Genomic DNA, 24,567 nt, shown 5'->3' with positions numbered 1-24,567 from the left:
TTGAAAGAGAGAGAGAGAGAGTACCCCCGCCACTTTGTCCAGTGCCCACCCCCTCCCTCGAGAAGAGACCCACACACCCTCCCCCTCGTATAAGAATCAGTGCATCGCGTGTGCCAGGAGCAGTACCGATCGGTTTGTGATTCCACGAGCACGCTTTCTTCTTCTTCTTCTTCTACTTTTTTCTTCTTCTTCTTCCTCTCTTCTTCCCTATTTTTTTTATTTTATTTCTACTTCTTCTTCTATTACCGCTACATCTAATTCTCAGTCACTATTACAAATATAACTGAGAGATAAACACGAGGGGAAAGAAAGGAGTGCGTGAACATTAGTTTACGATTGATCAGAGTGGCAACATTTTTTTATCCAATCAGAAGAAGAATTGAATTTCTACGAGGAAGGGTGAGAGAGAGAGAGAGAGAGAGAGAGAGAGAGAGAGAGAGAGAGAGAATTTAAACAAAATAAGACAAAGATATCGAAAGAATCGAAGAGACGTTGTTTAACAATTGCAAGATAGTCATCAGTCGTATCCTCTTTCAAATACACACACATATATATACATATATATACATACCTGTCTCTGTCTGACTTGTACGGATCTCGCGACACGCGCGTGTGTGCCCTCGAGCAACGAGAGTGTTATTAAAGTGTGATGCGATCATGGTCGTGGATACAGTGATCAGCATCGAGAGAAAATTAATGGCAATGGAAGCCATACTTCATCGCGATCAAAGGACTACGTCTCACAGGGTGTTGAATTTAAAAAGATTAAGTTTTATCCCAAACATGTTTACGGAAACAATGTTACGAAAATTTACATCGAAAGAGAAGAAGAAAATAATCGAAGTCGATGATTTAAATGAACAAAATGTAACGCATAGTACGAATAATCTTGTATCATTCAAACATGATCATCGTCGTTCTAATTATTCCAATATTACCACCTGCCAACGGTGTTTTACTACTAGCAGTTATTCATCAACGAGCGGGAAACATCACCAAGTTTCCGTTCAAAGACATTTACGACGTGACCTGTGCCAAAAGTGCATCAACACAACTTCTGCATCATCTTCTTCTTCATTCAACAATGCAGTACGAAGGGATCGGCATGGAAGATGTTCGATATTCACCATTTTAAATACCTGGATCAGTAAGAATCTTTTTTTTATCTATTTTATCTATTTTTCTTTTTTAAACCAAAAAATTTATCGTAACTTTCATCGGGTACTTTTATTGATAACGAGAATGATTTCATTATTATAATTGTTTTTTTTTTATTTGATTCTTTCGATCTCGATTACTTCCGTTCGATAAGTGTAGTTTTCGTTTAGACCCTCTTCTCACCCCCGTCATCCCTTTTATCAATGCGAGAAGCAGAGTCGTTAAAAATAATACATGTATCTCGTGATACTATGTTAAAAGATTTATCATAAACAATATATATATATATGCAACAATATAATACTTGAACGATTACAAACGATACCGACAGTAGTTTCTATCTGTCACCGGCGTAAAAATATATCCGTATCCGGTAACGGTGATTTCCCCGAAATGATTTCGAATCTTTCCATCGTGATACGTATGCGTTTAGTATAACGATTATGTTTTAACGTTGCGATCTCGTAATTTATTCTTTTGACTACCTACAATTCATTGAATACAAAATACAGTCGGATAGGAATCATTTTAATAAATAAATTGTTAATAATAATCTAATAAATAAATTAAATATCATTACGAAATTCAAGAATTCAAATAAAATCCTAATTAGAATGATGCAATTTTTCGAAAATATTTCAATCAATTATATATATACAGAATTAAATTATATGCAGAGCAATTTTAACCCATTAACCCGTCAGTAAGCTTTTTTTTGGAATCTATTTGCAAATTTATATTTCTTTTTTTTAATAACTGCAATTTTAGAAATAAATTATTAATATTATAAATTTTATTACAATGTAATATAATTATTTTATTATATATTATATTATATTATAAATTTCGGAATGAAACATATTCGTTAAAAGTGCAAAATCTAACTTTCATGCTACTTAAAAATATTACAAATTCTCTCTATTATATTTTAAAGTAAAAATTAATCATATAAAATAATTTTTATATTTAAACAAAAAAAAAAACAATTATTGCAAAAATAGTTCTATTAGATTAATATGAATATCATTTTATACAGTTGTAATTTAATTTAATATAATTTTCTTTTTGCATTTTCGGCTAATGGGTTAAAATAAGGTATTCCTTTCCCTCCCCGATGAAGTTTTCCCTTTCTAAATTTCACCATGATGAACGATACCCGGTGCAAATCTTTGATGCACGATGCACCGATCATCGGAATGCATCGGCGGCATTTGTTACGTAACAACAGTTCAGAACATCTTTCTCCATTCTAACCAAACACCTTTCTTCTTTTCCATTTATTATTTTCTTCGATCATCGATCCCTACCAATAAAATGAACAGATAACATAATAATGATGATGATAATGATGCATAGGATTGCGTTTGACAAAATGAACGAGATTGAATGAACAAACCTAACGGCTGATCGGATTCATGGTGGCGTCCTCTGCCTACTTAACGTTATTTCTCTTTCTCTTTCTTTCTTTCTCTTTCTCTTTCTCTTTTTCTTTCTCTTTCTCTTTCTGGCATGCTTGACGTCACTTTCAAGCAAGCCGATGAACGCATTAGTCATCCATCCTCGTAATGGTCCTTCTTCTTATCGATACTTTCATACTTTGCTATAACAAAGTTGACTTGGTCAAATAGTTTAGATTCTTAGGATCATCTTCACAAACATGATCGATACAAATCGATCGAGATTATTATCTCTGAAACATTCACACGCATCTTTCATTTTGAAATTTTGTTCCTAGTAATAACCAAGTTCATTGGTTAGTTTGTAAAAATACGAGTAATACAGATTGAATTCATTGAATGGGATATTTAAGTAGATCATTCATTTTGATACGAACAATTGGAATGAATGGAAGGAATAAAATGGGGTGAGAGTGGGACGAAAAGGAGAACGTCACGGAAGCTCACCTGTTGAATGCAAGCGCGTGATCGACTCCCACAGGTGGTTCCTTCAATGGTTACCAGTTCAAAACGTATTTTTTACTTTCCACTTTTCAGTATTTAAGTATTTATTTTTTGTAATTTAAAATTTGTATCATTTATCAATCAAAATTTTGTACAATTTTTAAAATAACACAATTTAGTAAAAACTAAAACAATCAAATGCAATTTCAACACAATATAATCTAAAAAACAATCAAATGCAATTTCAACGCAATAAACGTACGACCTATGAACTTGATAATTAATCGAAATAATTATTTATGTTAAAATAATAAATAATTGACGATATTACAATTTAAAAAAAAAAAAGAAAAAAAGGGAAAGAAAGAAATGGTTGGACAGGTGCATCGGTTGCATTGTAAGCTTTCGTCGCGACCTACCGCAACGCTCAGTGGTACGAGCATGGACTTGGAACGTTAGGAAAGGGGGTTGCCGTGAAGGGGGCAGATGGGGTAGGGGTAGGGGGGGTCCCCGGCAATCTCTAATGGGGTATAATTGTCGCGAGCAATGCGAGGACAGTGCGCCATTAGCGCATTTTTCATCGTCTTTCTTGCCGGCACACCACGCACGCACCACTCTGCAGGCCCCCAGCTTCTTCTTCAACCATCTCTGTGATTCTCTCTCTCTCTCTCGCTCTCTCTCTTTCTCTCATTCTCACGAGTTTATACTCGTGATGTGATAGCTAGCTAGCTGGCTAGGATACCTAGCTACCATGGATGCGTGATTTACTTTTTTTTTTACTCAAACCCCCTTTTTCATGACGATGAAGGCGGCGGCGGTGGTTTTCCTCTCCCTCGAAGAAACTCGGATTCTTTGGAATTTCTTTGGAACGTCGTCGTTCATCCGTTGAGGTAGGCCTCAAGGATGATCATCTCACGTTGGAAAAAGTGAAAACTTTTCTAACTTTTAATTCGATTTATATTTCCAAATTCTATGAACTATCAACCAAATTTATCCAAGTGCAAGTACAGTTTTTATTGATTGTAATACACACAGATTTCTTTTGATATATTTTTGTTTATCATTTTAAAACAAACTTCAGATTACAAACGAAACATGGGTTGTTCGTAATACTCAGAACATCTAAACTACTCGCCATTTTAATTCATGTTAGTAAAAGGATACGAAATCTATGATTATTCTCTTTACATCTAAATTCTTTCTTTAACTTTCTTCGAATTTTCTTCACAAAATAAAAAAAAAAAACTCGCATTTTCGTATTTCCTTTCAGTTCGGGTTCCCTTTTTATTCTCACTGACTAATTTGGTTAACAGTTAAGTGTATGGTCGCTAATCGTTTAACGATTAAACTTACCGTGCTATAGGAAATTATAAAAAAAAGAGAAAAAATTACCTGTAATTAAAGCAAAGAGAAAGTATTTACCTGGTGTTTTCAGTTCATGAGTTTAATACGAGTTAGGTTATACGATTGCAATTTGACGAAATTGTCGTTTAGGAAGAACGATAAAAATATTTTCCATTCGAGTTAACTTTTCCGTACCCTTACGAACTTATTTCTACAACTGGTAGAATTTTATATAATTTTCTTTTTTTTTTTTTGTATTTTTTACTGTATACATGTACATTCTGAATGAAAGTCTGGATATAATACAGCAAGACTCTTTCACCTATTTTTTGTTTGTTTGTTTTCTTTTTTCTCTTCCCGTACACTTTTCTCTTCTTTTATCTCATTCTATTTTTCTGTTTCTCTCTTTTTTTTTTTCTTTACGTTGAACGGAAGAAATAGATATTTCTATATATATATATTTATCTGTGATCATTAGGGAACTTTAATTGGATTTGTTTTTCGCGTCGATGAACTATCGAAGAAATAAAATTGATTTTATTATCTTCCGTCATCTTTTTGAAACATTATTTGAAAACGAGTTATCTATTACGAGTTATTTATTATTATTATTTTTATTTTTCTCAAATTAGAACGAAAACTCAGAGGTTTCACGTGACCGTTCAACCACACGGCACATTTAAGTGCACCAATTGAAATACAATTTTGCAAAATATTTTCTGTCAATTTTCTTTTTTTCTTTTAATTATCTTATTGTTAGTTAAAAACATGTGTGACTTATCATTCGTCATAAGAAAAAATTCCAATGCAATCTTTCGAGTCAGCGGCACGCGACAAATAAATTCATTCGCACAATCATCATCTTTTTTTTGTGTTTTTTTTCTCTCTTTATTTTGTGTGTGTGTGTTCGAATTTATTTTAATATTTATTAAAAACTTTGTATGGGGAAGTTGAATAGGTACAACAAATTAGAACATATTTGTTTTATGGGACTGCTGAACGTTTTGTTCTTCTTATTAGGATTTCTTCTAGCAATTATAAAAAACTAAATTACATAACCTAAAAAGTATATAGTTCTTCGAAACACTAAATATAAAATAATATTTTTAATTTATTTTTTATTTATATCTCGATCATCAATGTTTTCAGTATTCTATTTATTACTAAGACATTCATTATATATTTTTATCACATAACCTAGTAATTATTGTATATTAGTAACTATGTAGTACTAATAGCATAATATATAGTTTAATAGTATAATAATAGTATAATATATGGTATAATAGTATAATAATACTATAATATATAATTTATAGTACATATTATATTATTATATACCTATATATTATTATATTAGCAAGTATATAATACTAATAGCATAATATATGGTATAATAATATAATAATAGTATAATATATAATATACTAGCAATATAGTACTATATATTATATTATTATATACCCCTCTATATATTATTATATTATAGTAACTGTATAATACTAATAGGATAATATATGGTATAATAGTATAATAATAGTATAATATATAATATACTAGTAATATAGTACTATATATTATATTATTATATACCCCTCTAGATATTATTATATTATAGTAACTATATAATACTAATAGAATAATTTATATTATAATAGTATAATATATAATATAATAGAGTAATATATAGTACAATATATAGTATTATTATATACCTACCTATTATTATATATTTAACGTTTCGAAGAACTATATATGTTTTATAGTTGCAGTTATAGCAACAGTTTCAAAACAAATATGTTCTAATTTGTTTTAACCTATCCAACTTACTTATAATACAAAGTTTTTCATTTTGTAAACCCAAAAAATAACTCTAATTAATTATTATCTATATTTTTTTTGTCTCAAAAATTAATAATGAGAGTTTAATGTACTCAAATATTGGAAGTTTAATTAACTTAACTAAAAATATAATTGTATTATATATATTTATATATGTCTATAGGTATGACAAAATCGGTTACTCCTACGAAGTAGTATAGTTCATTTAAAATGCAAGATGCGATTTCATCGTTCCTTCCCCTCCACCATTTTAATTCACGTGCACGCGCTGCATCGTGCCATAGTCCACGTAATATTAAATTTTGATTTCGTACGAGTACTTTACGTCTAGCTACGAAGGATGTTTCTCCCGAACGTTTCAAGGCCGTCATGTGTGCGACGATTTAAAACCTCTCTCTCTCTCTCTCTCTCTCTCTCTCTCTCTCTCTCTTTCTCATCTTTTATTGAAAACATTAGAAAGTTATATTATTGCATGAGAAAGAAAGAGAAAGAGAAAGACACATTTTCTTTTTCCTTTTTCTTTTTTTTTTTTTTTGAAAAAATTACCTAAATCCTTCCGCGTTTCTGCACGATCAACGGAACCGTTAAAAGAGAAAGAGAGAGATATATATATATGTATATATATTTACAGTCTTATACAGTCGTTTGAAAGAAAGAAAAGTACATGAAAGACGGGGGGATAATTTGGAGGAGAAAAATTATCTTGGCAAATGAGAATTATCTTACAAACTCAATGTTGAACAGCAACGTCGTAAAGTAATTACGATTTCTCGTTACGCCAAATAAAAATTACCGTACGATGATAAAATGGTGAGAAATCATGGGGAGAGTTTGCTCATATATATATGTAATTAATATTTATATACATGTGTGTGTGTGTGTGTGTGTGTGTGTGATGAGGACACATTTCGTACCCATATTCTCGCGATTTTCTTTTCGATCACGAATCTTTTGAGATGAGTGTAACCCACGTTCAAAGTGAAACAGAGTAAAAGGAGAGTAAAAAAAAAAAAATAAAAGAAAAAGAAAAAAATGAATGAAAAGAAAAAAAAAAAAGAAAAGAAAAGAGAATGCAAGTAGAATTTTTCGTCGTCGTAGTCGTACGAAACACCGTTGTAGCAAGCGTTGAAAAGGCGAGTCAGCAGGCCCCTCATCAAGGGTCGTAACTCGTGAAATAATGCGCGACGAGGAATTCGCGGGGACGTAATTCGACGAGCAACGGTGATTCCGAAACTGCCGGATGATCATAAGACGGGACCGATCGAAATCTACCATTTAGGTCGCTTACTATCGACCAAACAACCACCACCACCCTCCCTTCTCTTCGATTTCAATAGCGTATGAGATGATTTCTTTTCCAAAAAAATCCCTCTCTGACGCCCGGAAGCTGATCGAGGAGAGGTTTCGTATTCTACGGGGCCCCATATTCCTTATTTAACATTTCGCGTACTTAATTCGATGATTATCTTTTCGAAACGAAAGAAAGAGAAATAATTTGCTTCGATCGAGTTTAAAAAAGAAAAAAAAAAAGGAATAATAATAATTGGTTTTACGATCGTACAAATCTTCTTTTAAAAATTTTTATTAATTATTATAGTATATTATACTTTATTTAAATGTTTAAGTATAATTTTTTTTTTGTAAATGACATTATTATCTTTTCATTTCAGGATTAATAGTAATACAACTGATCATGACGTCGGCTAACGGTGCACCAGTGAAATCAAGACGACAGGATTCCTCACCAATGTGGGTGAATCCTTGCGGACTTGCGGCTGAAGATTTCAACAGTGATCCAGAAATCGAACAATTAAAGGATTTTGACCTCGTATCGCAGATTATCGTACAATCCCAAACAGCATTGTCTCATACTTCGCTGTTTCGTGAAGATTTCGTAAGTATTACATTATATATAAATATGTATATAGATAATAACCTTCCTACAACATGGTTTTGATCTAACAAATCTAATAAAATGATTCATCAATTTTGAGAATCTTCCTATGACGAGGTTTTATTATAACACGTTAAACAAAGTTGCAACAAACCTTTGTACAACATTGTATAATAATATAATTTTTACTGAACGTATTCATAAAATTAAACTACCATCGAGGTTTTGTTATAACACGTTAAACAAAGTTGCAACAAACCTTTGTACAACATTGTATAATAATATAATTCTTACTGAACATATTTACAAAACTAAACTACCATTTTATCTTTGTATAATATTATACTTGTACAATATTAATTAATATAATTTTTGTTGTATATATTTACAAAATTAAGTTACCATTTTTAAGGTTATTTAAATATAATGAAATATCAAATAAATTAATTATAGGATTTAAGTAACACGTGTTATTGGAAGGGTATTACCTGTATATTACAGTTTTTAAACACGGTTTTATCTAACAACATGATTCACACATAAATTACGGGAATCCCCTCATAACGAGTTTTGGTTATAGTACGTTAAACAAAGTTGCAACAAACCTTTGTACAATATTATACTTCTATAGTATTTAATAATTTAATTTTTACTGAACGTATTTACAAAATTAAATTACCATTTTTAAAGTAATTGAAATATAATGAACAATAAATAAAAAAAGGAATACTTGGTTGCATATAACACGTGTTAAGGAAGGGTATTACCTGTGTATTACAATTTTAAAACACGGTTCTATCTAACAACATGATTCACACATAAATTAGGGGAATTCTCTTACAACGAGGTTTGGTTATAGCACGTTAAACAAAGTTGCAACAAACCTTTGTAAAACATTACACTTCTACAATATTTCATAATTTAATGTTTACTGAACATATTTACAAACCTAAATTACCATTTTCAAGGTAATTTAAATATAATTACATATAAAAAAAAATAAAATGAATTATAGGATTCATATAAAACCTGTAGTATTACACAGGTATTGCAACATTACCAATGTATCACAATTTTGATCATTTATTCACATAATGATCATGAAAGTTAGTAAGAAAAATTCTCCTCCTCCTCATCGTTCTCCTCCTCGTTCTCCTCCTCGTTCTCCTCCTCGTTCTCTTCGTCGTCCTCCTTGTGAACGGTTAGTCCCAAAAAGTAAAGGCCCTCCGACGGAAGATCAAACTCATCGATGGTTCGATAATTACCACCGTGACTTCTGCTTGTGGGATCGGGCATGAACGGGGATAAGAGGGAACATCGAGCGGAAGGCAGTTATGGCAGTACTTCCGGCGGTACGGACGACGTCGATCGTTGGTTCTACGTGTCGTTGGCAAACACACGAAAGAGATCTCTCTACTTTTACTTATCGGATTTATCGATGTTTTTCTTCTCTTCCGATTCTTGTCTCATTTCATTTCATTTCATTTCATCTTTTACCGATTATCTTCATTTCGAACTTCTCATGACAAACACACACACACACACACATTCGGTTGATTTATTTCTCATTTTAATGCAACTTTGATTAAAATATAGTTTAATTGACTTTAATTCAACAAGGTCAACTGATTAATTGGATTAGTTTTGTTAATTTTTATTTTTGGGGATAATTTATTATTTTATGGGATAAACGCATTAATACAATATTTACAAAAGAGGTTAGGTTAAAAAATAAATGAAGATAGTTACAAAAAATTTAGGTAATCTTTGAATTTTGTATGATATGAAAGTTGCAAAGAAACAAATTGGTAAATTAAATAAATTTATTATTTATTATTATATAAATTTAATATTATATATAAAATTATTATTTCATTAATTTTACTACAAATTTAATATACTAACAGGGTTCTATCAAAAATCATCACAAATTAAGAAATATAATAACATATTAATTTCACATTAACATGACGAACACAAACGAACAAATGAATAAATTAAATAAATTAACAATATTTTAACAAACAAACAAAAATTGCTAACGATTCTATAAAAAAATTCATTAAACTAATAAATATTTGAATATATTAATTTCATTAACCTTTACGAACACAAACAAGCAAAATAGTAGGAAGAATTTAGGGGAAGGGCATATCAAATAACAAATAGGAAGAATCCTTCCCAAAACGTGGTTCATTATCTATCCAAACAACATACTTGGTTCCCTAAGCTTTCTCCTCTTTCCCTCCTCTCATCTTCTTTAACAAAGTAGATTTGAAAAATATAAGGATAGACGTATTCGGGTAAACCGCAAAATAACAACGAAACTGCGGTCAAACGTGAAACTATACTCTCTCTTTCTCTTTCTAACTTCACCTTTTCATCATACATTAGGCTCGGTTCCCTCAATTTATGCATCATGAACACAAGTGTCCTCACAATTCCGGGTCTGTGTAACTGGACGTCCTTACGCTGGCTGTCCGACCCAATTCTCGGAGCCCTCGAGTTCGAAATCGATCTTATTTTTCGACACCTTCGCTTCCTGTTTTGAAAATTTAGATTTTTTGTCCAAAACACAAACAACACACACATGCCATTTCTTACGTAACTTTGTTTTGATTTTAAAATTTACGATAATTATTATTAGTCATTTATCACAGACTTTTTTCTCTTTCCAATTTCAACAATCCAACGAAGATATATGCTATGGGCGCATATATACGCTTATCAATTTATCTTCTAACTACCCTACTTTCATTCAAAATTCTTTACTTTTTATCAACAAACTTTTTTCTTGTCAATGTCAACAATCCAACAAAGATATATGCTATGGGCGCATATATACGCTTATCAATTGTTAACTACCCTACTTTCATTCAAAATTCTTTACTTTTTATCAACAAATATTTCACATTAGCAATAAAAATAATCCTATTATTTCAAAGATTGCAATTTTTAGGTTTGTTCCCTACTCAAAGGATTGAAAAAAAAAAAGAAAAGAAACTTTGTTGATTATCTTCAAATACCAAGAAAGTTGGATGATCTCAAGATGATCAGGTGTATACACAGAGAAAAAAAAAGACAGTGAAGGTGGGGTAGAAGGGATATGCGAAAAAAAGTCAGCGCATTTCATGCACGACCACAAAGGGCGCTTACACTAGGGTCTTGGTTCCGGCTGTGTGACTATGAGACATGGAGAAAGGGTTAGAGGGGGGTTGGAGGGTGCAGAGTGGGGGTTTGAAACGCGTCGTCGAAAGAGCCGCGTTACATCATCGGTACGATGATACACGACACCGTTGTTTTCTAAGTCAGCGCATAATTCGATATCGAATTCGTTTCGTACTTAGTTTAGTTAGTTAGATATAGTTGGAAGGTAGATGTAGGATTCAATTCGCCTAACTTTCATTCTTTATTTCTCGCGGTGACTATTACTTCATGGTGTAGGAAGACGCAGGTGCAGCTTTGACTGATAACGAGGTTGCAGGCGACATACTGTCTGGTGGTGGTCCACTGACGTCATCATTGCCAAGTCCTGTTATCGTTTTTTCTTAAATGAAACCAAGTCACAAGTAGATTAAATACTTCAGATTATTATTTAACTATGTGGATGGATAAAATACAAATATTATTATAAATCACTTATCTATAAATGATAAATTAAATGAAAAGGTTTTGATTATTAGGATATGCATAGATGAAAGATGATCAAATTGTTTATAATAAAACTCATTAAAAAATAAGTTTGACAGGGATTTAAAAACGTGAAGATAATCTCGAATTATTATTAAAATTATTTCCACTTATGGGTTGGATACTAATTTACATTTATCACGATAAATTATTAATAAATGAAACCCCCTTATATCAGTCGTTAGTCATCTATCACGTGACAACGGCATTTTGGCGGTACAATCGTAAGTCACGTGATTGGTAATATAACCTCTGAATATGTCAAAATTCGCGCTTTCTCTGAAATTCAACCACAATTTCCTTATCAGTTATGCATCCGGGTAACAAAGTAATTATATCATTGTCTTTTCTAATTAATTTTTAATATAAATAAAATTAAACAACTTACAACTTAATAATAATCACATAAAAAAAATACTGACAACCAATCAGGGTTTACAAACAATAATAAATAAATCAGTTATATTACAAAAAAAAAAAAAATGATAAAATCCTAATAAAAATGAAAATGTGTTCATTATGATATACATAGATAAAAGATGATCGAATTATCTATAAAAAAAAAAAATTGAGATAATATAGAATGAAACGATAAAGAGATAAAAATAAAAGAAAAGAAAAGGGATTTAAGGACGTGAAGGTATCGAATAAAATATCGGAAGTGGAGGATTCCAATAAATCAGAATCGGAAGCTGTCCCCCTCCCCCTCGTCCACCTCTTTCATACCGCGGACGGGACACAGCCATACGCCACGGTAATACACCGCCTGCATACTAAAGGCAAGACCGGATATACAACGCGCCAGCGTATATTCTACTACTTTCATCGATATATACACCACTACTATTACATATATACCCCATGGCAGCAAGTGCTTGACTGTTGCTGCTGCTGCTGGTGCTGATGCGTTTCTTGCATATCGACTCGTAGTCGTCGTCATTGTCGTCGTGTAAGGTTCCCTCCCGCTGACATATTTTCTCTTTGCGCGTGACTTTCCTCTCGTCTCGTCTCACCACCACCATCACCACCTACTCATTCACCTATTATTCTTTCTCTTTCTTTCTTTCACATTCACACAGATAGAGACACACACGTGGTTTGTTCCTTTTCATTCATTCTTGAAAATTGGGTCCAAATCTCGATCGGTCGATTATTTTCTGGATTTTTTCTTGTTTTTTTTTTTGGAACCGAAAATTTTTACAACTCTGTAATAACCGGATGCTAAGACAAAAAGATTGGGAAGGTTAATTGATTTTGACGGGGTTTTTATCTTTCTCTTTCACGTAGAGTTACGAATAGATCGATGAGGAAGGAGAATAAGAGTGAAAAAAATAAAAAAAAGAGAAAGAAAGACATAGTTCTTTCTTACCTACTCTCTAACTTTGCCAGTCAACCTACTACTACCTACTTCCTGCCAGTTTGCAGCCCGGTTTTACGATTATTCGTGCACCGGTGGTTGCCCGTTGAGAGGAACTTTTACGAGTCACAAAAGAACCCGCGCGCCACGATTTTGCTCGCCGACAAGTTGGTTCGTTGGTTGTTAGCAGCAGCGACAATTCCTTTCTTCCTTTCCTTTTTTTCTTTCTTCCTTCCTTCCTTCCTTCTCCCCCCTTCTCGTCTACCTTCCTTCCTTATGTTTTCCCTCTCTCTTTCTCTCTCTATATCTATCTTTCTTTCTTTCTCTCATTCATGTTAGACTATCCGCGTCTCGTAGGAATAGAACACTGTGTTCTCTCCGTAACACTCGGCAACACCAACAACGTCCGTTATAGCAAACTCCTTGGAAATGTATTCGAAAGTTAGGCTTATTCTTCTTATTTTTTTTTTTTTGGATCGTTGTAGAATAGTATAAACTTGTTCATGTCATAAGTCGTGAGAGTTTACAGAAATTTTCATTATTTTGAGTATATGTTTAAATACTTTTGTATTAAAGATTGATTCAATGTTTTTGGTTCCTTTTAATGTACCTTTCAAAACCTTTAAGTAATACATAATTATGAATTAATTTTATATTGTTAGGGTGAGTTATACCTATTAATTGCATTAACCTTTGCTTACCACCCTTTCTGGAGTAACACGCTTACCACACCAGGGTCCTTTGGACCCGGGCGAGTAAAATTGTTATAAAAAAGAAACTATTGCATAGATTTACTTCAACATTTTTTTAAGACTTCTTTAATACTTACTTAAAAAGACTATATAGGTTGTATAGCTTTAAATTAAATTTAAATATGTTTAAAAAATTACCAAATTTGGTTAAGTAAAGGTTAGTACAATTAACAATAAATTAACACTAAAAAGAGTATTTAATTATATTTTTGGTTCAACCTTATTTTGATGCAACAAAACTTGACAGAATTTATTTTAATTAATACTTATATTATTATTATTAATATATTTATAAAATATTATTATATAAATAATATAATTATAATTAATACTCAAACAAATTTAGTAATGTTTGCCTTTGTATAATCAAACTCATATAAAATCCTTCCATAATAATCAAGAACATTAAACCTTTGACTAACAATTGCAATCATTGAATAATTTCATCATTAACATTCAATTATTTTCATTAAAAAAAAATATTTCTCGAATCACTGTGAATCAGTCTATCAAAAACTTGATAAACGCATATATGCGTCTTTAATCAATACAAATTATTTTTCATTAAAACCCATAAATGCTTCGATATCATTCAAAATGTTATTTAATACAAAATAATCAAGTTACTCATGATAGTATTGAAACAAATAAAAAGTTCATCATTTACTTGTCCTTTTTATCTTGTTGGGTGGGCCCAATAAACGAAGACAAATTAATAAGAATAGTGACGCAACTTTGACTAGAATTAGATGTTAAATTCTATGATAGATTCCGCGGCATGAAAACAAAGTATCAACTAGAATGTAATGGAATGAAAGACGAACAAGGCATTTCTTTTCTATCGTATTCGAAAGCTGTTTCGTAATGATCTGGGCGTGGAAAGAAGAAGAAGAAGATGATCTCTAAAGAAGAGACAAGAGAAGAGGATCCGGTGAGAAGAGCTCAGGTACACGTCCGATCGATTATGCCTCGAAGCACCCAAAAAAATAAAACCAAAAAAAAAAAAAAATAAAAACGAAACCAAACAAAACAGGAAATTATCGATCGTGAGAAATGCGCTCGCGAGTTTCTACCATCGAAAAGGTACACATGGCCTTTTTCATGGTTAGATTTGTGTGTGTATGTGTCATCTTTTTGTCTCGTTAATCGATTCAAAATTATCTCAAGTTGTTTGGTTTAGGTGTTCATTAGAGTTTATTTATCGAATCGTGCAATATTCGCTAGGTTCGTTGAATATTATTTCAATTTACGCTAATGTATCATGTTAAAAGAAAATGACCTTGATACTTTGATATTATGCACTTTGATGCACTAATGTTACCTAAACGATAGTACGAACTAACGGCGCTAATGTTAAAAATTCGTGGAATAGTTTTTACCATCTCTCACATAGTTGCATCAAATCCGAGGGTTTCGATTTCCCCTACCTCACCTCACCATCCCACTTCTCTTCCTACATCTATCATTTTTTTCTAGCTAATTAGTTAACGCAACGAATGATTCATAATCCGCTCTTCCGTGTTGAGACAATTAAACAACGTGTTTTAACCTGGCGCCTAGTGTTCTTAGTAATTTTTGTTTAAAAGGAACCCCAATAGTCAGATTATTTGCGTGCATTGGCATAGTAATTTCCCCCAAAAAGTCAAAGAACAATTTTGTTCGTGTTAGTTCGTAGAGTTAGGCTTACTCATGCACGTGTCCTATAATCCTCTTCCTTTTCCCCCACTCACAATCTCACCCTCACCCCTTCCCTCTCACTTCTTCTCTCATCTCACCATGTTCACCAATACCAGGAATGAGGGTTATCAAAGTAATCGCTGACTAAACGTTACCAAGCGTTCAACTAATATGCATATGCGTGTTTTTTTTTTTAATTTTATTTTATTCTACATTCTCGTAAAAAATATAGAAGAAAGTCGCCTAGTTGCGGATAAATATGGTTTTCCGGAAATAAAATAAAAACTATTAATTTATTAATTAGTAAAGTCAACAAACTATAGAATCAACATAAATTAACAAAAAGACAACTTCTGCATAAACATATTTAAAAATAAGAATTAAACTTTGGTGTCAAAATATACAATCGCTAGAAGAGTCATCTAGTACCGAACAGATTTTACTTCGAACAAGCAGCACCGGAGATTTCTAAATTATACGGCATTGATCAAACATGTAGACGTCCGAAAATTCAGGATTGTCTGCACATGCTTCATGAGCCCACCCATAGTAACTGTAGCAATGTATCCAGTCTTCGCCATAGTTCGCTAAGCACCCTACACAAATAGTTCTTTCAATTTTAGATATCTCAATCAGTGGCTGTTTCATCTTATCTCTATCTCAACTTTTATCCTTAGCTTTTACTCCTTCAGCTTGTTTCCCAATTATTTCACTTCTTCCTTTGGCCTTCACGTATTTGGTTCATTACTCGTACTTTTCTTTTGCTATTTTCTATGTAGTTTTCACTGTCCAGCGTTAAAGAACTATTTTTTACCGGTACTAGAGGAAAGGATAATAGCAAAATTACATGATCCATACATAATCCGTTTTAAAAATCAACAAAAAAATTCATATACAACAAATAATAATAGAAAACTTTTTAACTGAACAAGTACCATTAAGATTTAAACACAGATATGAGACTGTAGCACTTACCTGAATATTACGCGATGCAGTGTTTTCCTGCCAAAAACTGAAATCGACTGCTTCTGATATTGCCTTAAACGTCATTGATAAACTGGATCATATAACATTGCACCCCTTTTACCTGCTTTTGGATCGTTTACATTATTATTTTTGAAGATATATAAGTGACTGGTGCTAGGTGCCGTACGACGTTACGTGAACTCCTCCTATATATTAAATATAGAAGTAATATATATTATGTATGGACACATATATATATAGATTTCTGTAGATGGCATCAGCGACAAGTAGACGTCGAATACATATATATAAGATAGCTTGGTATACTCTTAACAATTTCGTGAAGATAACTTGGTAGTATCAGTTGTTGACTTGTGTTTACATTGTATAGTAATTTCAAATTAGAAATGTCAGTTTATAAACCAACAATGCGTCATTTGCGAGAAGTGTTACTTTATTATTTTAATAGTGACAAATCCGCTGCTGAGGCTCACCGAATGCTCGTACACGCTTATGGCAAGGATATTATATGTAAAAGTACATGTACAAGAAACTTTAGGCGCTTCAGTAGCGGTGATTTCAACTTAAACAGAACTATGAGGAAAAGAATAAATAAAGAACGTGCAATTGGAGAATTAGTGTGTTTGACACTTGAAAACCCGGGTATTACTCAAGAAGAGATGGCAGCAGAAGTCGGAATAAGTCAAAAAACAGTTTCAAATTACATAAAAAGTCAGGAATTTCAAAACGAATTAAAGAAACTACAGCAGGACCAAAGTTCTATACCTCTAGGTAATATATATATCTATGTAATGAAAATGTTATTTTCTTTTTGGAAAACTTTAAGACATCAGTCAGTTTAAAATATGAGGAATTTAAATAAAAGTTTTATTTTTTTTTTGTTAGAAACATTTTTTGAAATTTTTATGAACATTGTTAAAGTTTATTTATAACTTATTTTTTTAGTATATAATAATATATCAACCGTTAAATGGTATTACAAATAATATTAATTTACGAATACTCGTTTCAACAAATTCACTTTATATTTGACGTACTTTATACAAATGATATAATATATGGGATTTCTTTTTTTTTATCATTTATCTAAATTAATATATTTCTTTTAGAATAAAATATTCTTTAGAAAGTAATAAAATAGATATTAATTTAATTATTAAATGAATAAATAATTTTAAACTAGATTTACTGTGTATATTAATTTGCAAATATTGTCTATCAATTATTGTTTATAAACTTTGTCAGTAATGATATAAAGAATAATTCTGTGACTCGCTGTGTATATAAATATTTATCTTTTTTTCTTTTTTTTTTGCTATTTTGAATTTAGATTTGACTGTTAAGCGTAGAAGGACTAGTTAATACTAATGGTTTAGTTAATACTGAGTGACAAGATAATAAGATCATTACGGGATTATTATTTATTCAGTTTTTAACATAAAAAAAAATTATCATATAACAAATAATAATGGAGCTTTTTATAAATGGACAAATATCATAGAGACTTAAAGGCAGAAATGTTGCTTTACTACTTACCTGAATTTTAGACGATGCAGTTTTTTTCTGCTGAAAACAGAAATCGACTGCTCCTGATGCTGTCCTAAGTTTTACTGGATTAACTGGATCGTATGACCCTGCACCATTATTACCCGTTTTTTATTATTATTTTTTAAAATATACGTATAACCGGAGCTAGGTGCTGTTCGACGTTTCGTGAACTCACCTATATATTATATAAATATAGTAGTAATATATATTATTTATTGACATATATGGACCGCTTTTTTAGAAAGTTGTGTAAGTCCATTTAAAAAAAAAAGAAGAGATATAATGTAATTTATGTTTATTTTAATGTAAACTCTTTATAGATTACTAGTTAATATTGAATTTCATATAAAGGGCATATGTTTTGTACAATATAAATTTATTCGGTAAAGAAAAATGAGTAGCCTTTGATATGCAAATCTTTAATTTTCTTCAAACAAGAGAAACTAGACTTAAAACACTTTCAAAATAAACGGTCGATATAAATCTTTTCTGTAGATGGCATTAGCGACAAGTAGATGTTGAATACATACATATAAGACAGCTTGAAATATTGTTTACCATTTTGTGAAGATAAGTTGGTAGTATCAGTAGGTTATTGGTGTTTATATCATAAAGTTATTTCAAATTTAAAATGTCAGTTTATAAGCCAACAATGCGTCATTTGCGAGAAGTGTTACTTTATTATTTTAATAGTAAGGAATCTGTTTATCAGGCTCATCAAATGCTCATACACGCTTACGGCGAGAATATTATATCTATAAGTACATGTGAAAGAAACTTTAGGCTCTTCAGGAGCGGTGATTTCAACTTAAACAGACCTACTTATAAACGACTAAATAAAGAACGGATGATTCAAGAATTAGTGCGTTTGACACTTGAAAACCCGCGTATTACTCAAGAAGAGATGGCAGCAGAAGTTGGAATAAGTCAATCCTCAGTTTCTAGATGCCAAAAAAGTCAGGAATATCAAAACGAATTAAAGAAACTACAGCAGGACCAAAGTTCTATACCTCTAGGTAATATATATATCTATGTAATGAAAATGTTATTTTCTTTTTGAAAACTTTAAAACATCAGTCAGTTTAAAATCAGGGGAATTTATATAAATGTTTTATTTTTTTGTTTGTTTGAAAAATATTCTGAAACTTTTATGATCATTGTCAAAGTTTACTTATAATTTATTTCTTCAGTATATAATAATATATCAACCGTTAAATGGTATTACAAATAATATTAATTTACGAATACTCGTTTCCACGAATTCATTTTATATTTGACGTACTTTATACAAATGATATAATATATGGGATTTCTTTTTTTTATCATTTATCTAAATTAATATATTTCTTTTAGAATAAAATATTCTTTAGAAAGTAATAAGATTGATATTAATTTATTCGTTAAATAAATAATTAATTTTAAAATAGATTTACTGTGTATATGAATTTGAAAATATTGTGTATCAATTATTGTTTATAAACTTTGTCAGTAATGATATAAAGAATAATTCTGTGACTCACTGTGTATATAAATATTTATCTTATTTTCTTTTTTTTGCTATTTTGAATTTAGATTTGACTGTTAAGCGTAGAAGGACTAGTTAATACTAATGGTTTAGTTAATACAAAGTGACGAGATAATAAAATAATTACGTGATTATTATTTAATTCGATTTTAAAATAAAAAAAATTATCATATAACAAATAATAATGGAGCTTTTTATAAATGGACAAATACTACAGAGACTTAAAGAGTTGCTTTACTACTTACCTGAATCTTAGACGATGCAGTGTTTTCCTGCCGATAAAGAAATCGACCGATGTTACCTTGAGCGTTACTGTATAAACTGGAATGTATGACCCTGCACCTCTTTCACCTAATTTGATTATTATTATTATTGAGATATGTTAGTAGCCGGCGCTAGAGAAAAATTTAAAAGATAATTTTATTAGTTTCTTTAATGTGTGGAATCAAAAGTTTTTCGTATATTACCTAGCTAATGAATACATTAACCGTTTCCGTATCATTAAAGTATCATTGAAGAAGATTTACCTGCTGTACAATTATTTTTACGTCAAAAAATAATAAAATAATTCCTTGATACTTGACAGGGTTTCTGAAAATGTCACTGCAAATTTAAATGTACCTCAAATATAGATATGCGTATCATAAAATCTTTCGACAAACATAATATTATCATACTTATTGTAAATTTCTTTTTAATATTCTAATAATAATATTTAGGTAATTTTTAGACTGTTTTATTATTAAACTTCATTTTATATATATATCTAAAATATAAATTATGATAAACATTACGTTTTTTTTATTGAATATCTTGTTTATAACCCTAATTAATCTGCACATTACTCAAAGATAACTTTCAGGATAATTGATTTTCTCACTTATATTTTTTTACAACAAACTTAATGATCGTTCTTTTTTCATTATATTTTTGGTGTACTTTCTTTCGACTTTAGTACTAAAAAGAACTGATTCATTTCATTCAGATGCACGCAACAATGTCCTTTAACAAGCAAAGATTTCTACCTTTTCACAAGAGGATGTTGAAAGAAAATATGTTTCGTGCTAGGTTCAGATAGATGACTTCGCATGGGTTTTTACGAGAGTGATTTTCCATTCCTTTAAATCCCTCCAACTTACCTTGACATCTTACTTTTGTAAGAAAAGGACACGAACTATATTATTGCTTTAGAATAGAATAGAAAAAGTAAGAAATAGACAGGAAACTTCTCTGAATGTATCGGAATTCTGGCGCCTCTTGAAATTCCTTTTGCCATTCTTTTCTATTTCTGACATTTTTGCTTTTGTTGTTTAACACAAAGATTTACATAAACATACTTACCTTTTAGGATTATCATTTTTCATTAGATATTTCTATTGGTTTGTTCACAATCGAAAATATGCGACAATAGTTTTGTTTGATCTATGATTTAAAATCCATTCGAAATCAGATTCTAGTACTTTTAAATCCATCTACAGAGCACAGTCATGCTACAGGTCTCATTTTCTTTCTTCAAACCGATACACGGGCCCTTTTACGCTTGCCTATCATTTATCATCAATCCGAATGGGAAAAACTTAAAAGTAGCCTTTTTTTCTACAAAAAAAAAAATTGTTTCTTCTCGTCGTTTTCTTGCTATAAAAGTTTATCATTACTTTTACGATAATGATAATAATATTTTTTTAAATCATATTTTTATACTTCGAAACATTTTATCTTTTACTAGTGAAAATCATTTATTACACTTATTCAATATTAACAAAAAGGGGTGAAGATTTTTAAACATACCTGAATCTTACGCAATGCAGTGTTCTCCTGCCAATGACAGAAATCAACTGTTTCTGATGTTGCCTTAAGTGTCACTGATAAACTGAATCGTATGACTAATTAATATTCCCCCCTATATGTAAATTAATGCAAACAAACAAGAGAGATGAATACATAAGAACTATATTAATTTTTCAAATTTTTGTTTGATTTTTTAAATTAATAATAAAATATTTTCGATAATTGCAGGTCAAGGAGTGTTTCAAATCCGACTTTGAAAATTTGCATGCACAATGGAAGGAAGTGTCTTACGATTGGTTACCTAATTTTCCAGAATTACCTAAACGATTAGGGGAACAATTGGATGTAAAACATTTGGAAGGTTCAAGCGTAAGTTTTTCTCATGAAATATTTTCCATTTTACATTTGAGATTGTGACAAAAATTAATGATAATTTAATCCTTTTTTGTTTTGTTTTGTTTTGTTTTTCATAATGCAGATGGACGAGATGTTACTGAAAGCTTATAGATTTCTGCAAATATTCGCAGTAGCCTTAGAACAAATAGTATGGGATCAAGAAGAAAACAATCTACCGTTTTTCAAATACTTTAGGGAGGCTGAATTGAAACTACGTGCGGTGAGTGTGCTTTTAAAAAAAAAAAAAAAATAAAAATAAAAAAGCAACAAAATCATTTTATTCTTCACATTAAAAAAAAAGATCATAATTAGACGTTGTTATTATTATTATACTCGACTTTCACAATGGTTAACAACAAACGAACAACTATCTTGCTTTGAAATATTGCTGTTGTTATTATTATTATTATTATTATTTGCTAATGCCTTGTGAAAGATATAAAAAGCATTTGACCAGTAGTTTTACGAGCGATTTTACGTAAACCCACACCCCCTTCCCCTGTTGAGTACACGTTTTAAAGATACTAAAGAATCTCTAAAGAACCGCAAAACATTTCTCGTCAGATCAACCGTTTAGGACACTCAGCCGAGTGTTCCACATCGATTTTCTTCACCTTCTCGCGTTTTGTCGTATTTTTTTGTTTATTTGTTTTTTTTGTTACTGTTCGATAATATCCATCGACCTCGATTTCGCAGTTATCGCGTGTACATAAAAATAACTTCGATCTAATCACCTATCTTTCCCAAACACTCAGTTTGCTTTTTTTTACACCCTTTGAATCATTTACTTCGCTTACATTCCGTTATAAACTAGTGTATATATATGTAATACGTGTTTAGTTTTTTCTTTTATAATTTTTTTGTTATTTTTTTAATTGAATAGGTTGATTATTTATATATATTATATAGATTATAATAATAATAAATTGATTATTTAAATATTATATAGATTAGGTTATGTTTAAGAGGTTAGGTTGCTTTGTTTCTTGGATTATTTGATTCTAAATTGAAAATTTAAAAATTAATTTTGTAAAGAAAGTAATTCTTGATGTTCTCCAGTGTTTCTGTAAATGATACTTGTCATATTTGATATTTAAAAATTTGTAATTGTATTGAAAGTTCACTCAATGCTAACCTATTCGCAAGAATGATTATCTACAAATTATCTTCTCAATGATAAATTATCTAGAATATAATAAAATAAAAATATGGTTATTATTATTTGTTACAGGTACTATGCGAAGTACAAGCAGCATTGGTTGAACGTGCCGTTCCCTTAGGTAACGACGTTACAAGGGACGTAATGGCGGAGGAATATCGGTCGACAGCATCATCGGCTACTTTTCGTAATTTGCGCGATTTTTTGATATTACGGGACTACATTAATTGTCTCGAATATGTCAATCAATTATGCGAATACCTTCGTACTACATTACCACCATCATGAGGACGGCAAGGCGGAAGCCGAAGAAGGGATACGAGGCGACGACTCGCCCATTCGAAAAAACTCACCGACTTTATCTCGCAAAGATATTCCCTTAATCAGACTATTCATTATTAAAAAAAAAGAAAAGAAAAAAACTAATGATAATCATAATAATCATTAATTAATAATCATAATTAATAATCGTAATAATAAGTTCCGTTGTTTAAGGAAAAAAAAAAGGGAAAAAATCAAATCGGTGCGAGACTAAGGATTTAAACTTTTCCAATGGGAAACACGAGGATGTTATATTCAATTATCAAATATAAAAAAATTAGTATTATTTTTTTTATATTTGACCCTTTGGATTGATCTTTTTTTTTTTAAATATTATTTATAATAATAATATTGATAATAATTTGCATGAACTTTGCATGAACGTTGTTTCTTATCGTCATCTTATTTGCAAAGTTTTTCTTTGGGATGAAGATTTGAGATAAAATTAAAAAAAATGAAAAAAGATGAATCCTCGGGGGTGTTCGTAGAGTTCGTCGGTTTTCGCCGCTGTGTTTATAATTAATAGTTAATTATTAAAATTAACTTTTTGTAGAAATTTAGGAGAGAATTGATTGATTGATAGAAAAAAAAATACGTTAAATTCGTTGAGTGATTTAACGTAATATTAATCTTTTTTTTTTATTTTTTATTTTTTTTTTTTTAAATGGTCTATCTCATTTTGGAAAATATTATCTTCCACTGAAGCTTTTTTTTATTTTGTGTGTGTGTGTGTTTTTAGCTCGTCTTCATTTTTTTTTTTATATCCCTCTCGTAATTTTGTATTATCTTTTTTTTTTTTTTTAATTTTTATATTATCATAATATTCAGTAATTTTTTTATATTAGCTAGCACGTCAGAATTTGTTGTTCTCGGTGAGATTTTTTTTTTGGCTTAAAAATAATTAAAAAAAAAAAAAGAACGATTTTCTATAAAGTTGTCATTTACGTTTTCATAATTCCAAAATTAATGATAAAAAAAAAAAATCAAATCAATCAAAAAAAAAAAAAAAATTCGAAATAAGATTTTTTTTTTTTTTTTGAATTATGGGAAATTGTACGAATGAGGTTAAGAAAATTAGTCAAAAAAAAAAAAAAAAAAGCCGAGAACTCATTTAAATTCAAATTTTATATTTAATAACAAAGACGACGTTTTAATACTAATTTTTAATTATCTTTTTATTTTTTTTTCTTTATAAAATTCTCATACGTGCAGCCAAACTTATTTATTT

General features: G+C 30.5%; 1 protein-coding gene and 1 long non-coding RNA gene across 2 annotated transcripts in view; both read left to right on the top strand.

Moving 5' to 3' along the window:
- Window positions 1-24,314, top strand: part of LOC107073103 (uncharacterized) — a 100,971-nt gene extending 76,657 nt beyond the window's left edge. Inside the window, exons 3-6 of the mRNA XM_015333557.2 lie at window positions 7,916-8,139; window positions 21,692-21,832; window positions 21,942-22,079; window positions 23,091-24,314. Coding sequence (XP_015189043.1) covers window positions 7,939-8,139; window positions 21,692-21,832; window positions 21,942-22,079; window positions 23,091-23,306 — 696 coding nt within the window. The 5' untranslated portion in view covers window positions 7,916-7,938 and the 3' untranslated portion in view covers window positions 23,307-24,314. The remainder of the gene's footprint in view (window positions 1-7,915; window positions 8,140-21,691; window positions 21,833-21,941; window positions 22,080-23,090) is intronic.
- LOC149032784 (uncharacterized) lies at window positions 17,100-18,252 on the top strand. Its single transcript, XR_016176319.1, has 2 exons — window positions 17,100-17,373; window positions 17,933-18,252. It is a non-coding gene; the product is annotated as an uncharacterized LOC149032784 (long non-coding RNA).
- Window positions 24,315-24,567: the final 253 nt, after the last annotated feature.

The sequence above is a fragment of the Polistes dominula genome, unplaced genomic scaffold (assembly GCF_049000335.1).
Source record: "Polistes dominula isolate Pdom_NZ unplaced genomic scaffold, Pdom_raw_medaka contig_84, whole genome shotgun sequence".
NCBI lineage: Eukaryota > Metazoa > Arthropoda > Insecta > Hymenoptera > Vespidae > Polistes > Polistes dominula.
Note: the sequence above shows the minus strand (reverse complement) of the source record. Positions and strands in the feature narration are given on the sequence as shown.